The 1621-nt window shown below is 29.5% G+C and overlaps 1 protein-coding gene across 1 annotated transcript in view; it reads left to right on the top strand.

Annotated features, from left to right (window-relative positions):
• Window positions 1-1621, top strand: part of LOC106877965 (peroxidase mlt-7) — an 18994-nt gene that overhangs the window by 1092 nt on the left and 16281 nt on the right. The window contains exon 2 of the mRNA XM_014927043.2: window positions 1288-1306. Within this exon, the coding sequence (XP_014782529.1) occupies window positions 1288-1306 (19 nt within the window). The remainder of the gene's footprint in view (window positions 1-1287; window positions 1307-1621) is intronic.

Below are 1621 nucleotides of genomic sequence, written 5' to 3'. Positions count from 1 at the left end.
TATATATATATATATATATATTTATATATATATATATTTGTATATGTATATGTATATATTTCATATTTCTGTATATATACGTGTATGCATGTACTCTTGTATTGGTCAACACTGATGTAATTATTAATCAGTAATTTTCTTGCAGTACTAGCTTTCCTAACAAAGAAATATTATTTTCATATTGACATAGTATGATAATTACTATTTTCATGTAAATAGTTAGACACTTGTTCTTAGTTTTGAATCATTACTTCTACACCTGCTAGAAAAAGTGTTAGATCAGTTTTAATAAAACAATATTTAAGAGAGGGATATACTTCCGTGAAACCTATTCTACGACCCAGTTTCAATTTTCAGTTGTTGATATTCACTTGCATGACAAATGCGTTTGAAAAAGGCGTGAACTCAACGTTAATCTATTGTCTTCCCGTATACATCTGGAACATATTGTAATTATCTAAGAAACTGATATTTATTTATCAAATGATTCTAAGACAAATCTGATGTGTTTAACTAAGCAAACTGATATACTAGAACATTCCCTAAAATAATATTCCGCTCAAGAATACTGCACGTATTTTTAACATTCTTCTAACCCGTCATATGGGAAACTCTCGCTTTTTATGGTAGAGTTTATGGGAAACTCTCGCTTATAATTGGTGAGATCCTAGTATTTCTCATTTGCTTGTCATTCTTTTATAAAATGATATTGCATCTTATTCCTCTTGATTTTAGTACATTGAGAGTAGTTTCAAAAGATTGTAGACAATCCTCATCTGGCTTTATATGTTACAATCAATTTGAAATTTTATTTCATCTCATTCACTTCATTAATATGATTTATGAGATGAGTTTTATTTCATAATAATATTGCGTTTCTATTCTTATCATAGTTTAAGTTTAAGAAATAACAAAAGTGTGTTTCTGTCACTCAATTCAAAGCTTTTTCTAATATTTCGATAATAGAAAGAAACAGCTGAAATACCGGATAGTTAAGTGAATATGCTTCCAAACAACTGATAAGGTGATGATTTGTGTCACGAATTTACTATGCAGTAGCGATGGTCGTGAGATTTAAAATGAGAAATGCCCAGTTCATCAATTTGGAAATACTAAACACGGGAAAGAACAATAAACACTGTAATCTATAGTAGCACTTGAAAATTATAAACTAGGTCATTACATTTTAGTACGGATTTAAGCTCTTTCCTTTTATCCTAGAAATATTAATAAAACTAATGCAAAACTAATTTTGAAGTGTTAATAATTTCTTCTCTTCTTTTTCAGATGAAGAGTGCTGCGGAAAGTAATTAACATATTCTTTTTTTCCTTTTCATATTTAGTAATCAATTGAGTAGAATAAGATCAAAAAAATATATTTCGTTCTAACAATTCAAAACCTCAAAATGTGCATCTTATTCATCAATCTTTTCATGCTCAAAATACCCACGTACTTACCTACATACATGCATAATATATACATATTATACACACAAACACCCACACATGCAGATACACACATATATATGTGTGTGTGTGGGTGGTGTATGTATGTGTATCTGTGTGTGTGTGTGTGTGTGTGTGTGTGTGTGTGTGTGTGTGTGTGTGTGTGTGTGTGTGT

The sequence above is a fragment of the Octopus bimaculoides genome, chromosome 20, assembly GCF_001194135.2.
Source record: "Octopus bimaculoides isolate UCB-OBI-ISO-001 chromosome 20, ASM119413v2, whole genome shotgun sequence".
Taxonomy (NCBI): domain Eukaryota; kingdom Metazoa; phylum Mollusca; class Cephalopoda; order Octopoda; family Octopodidae; genus Octopus; species Octopus bimaculoides.
This window is presented reverse-complemented; position numbering and strand designations above follow the sequence as displayed.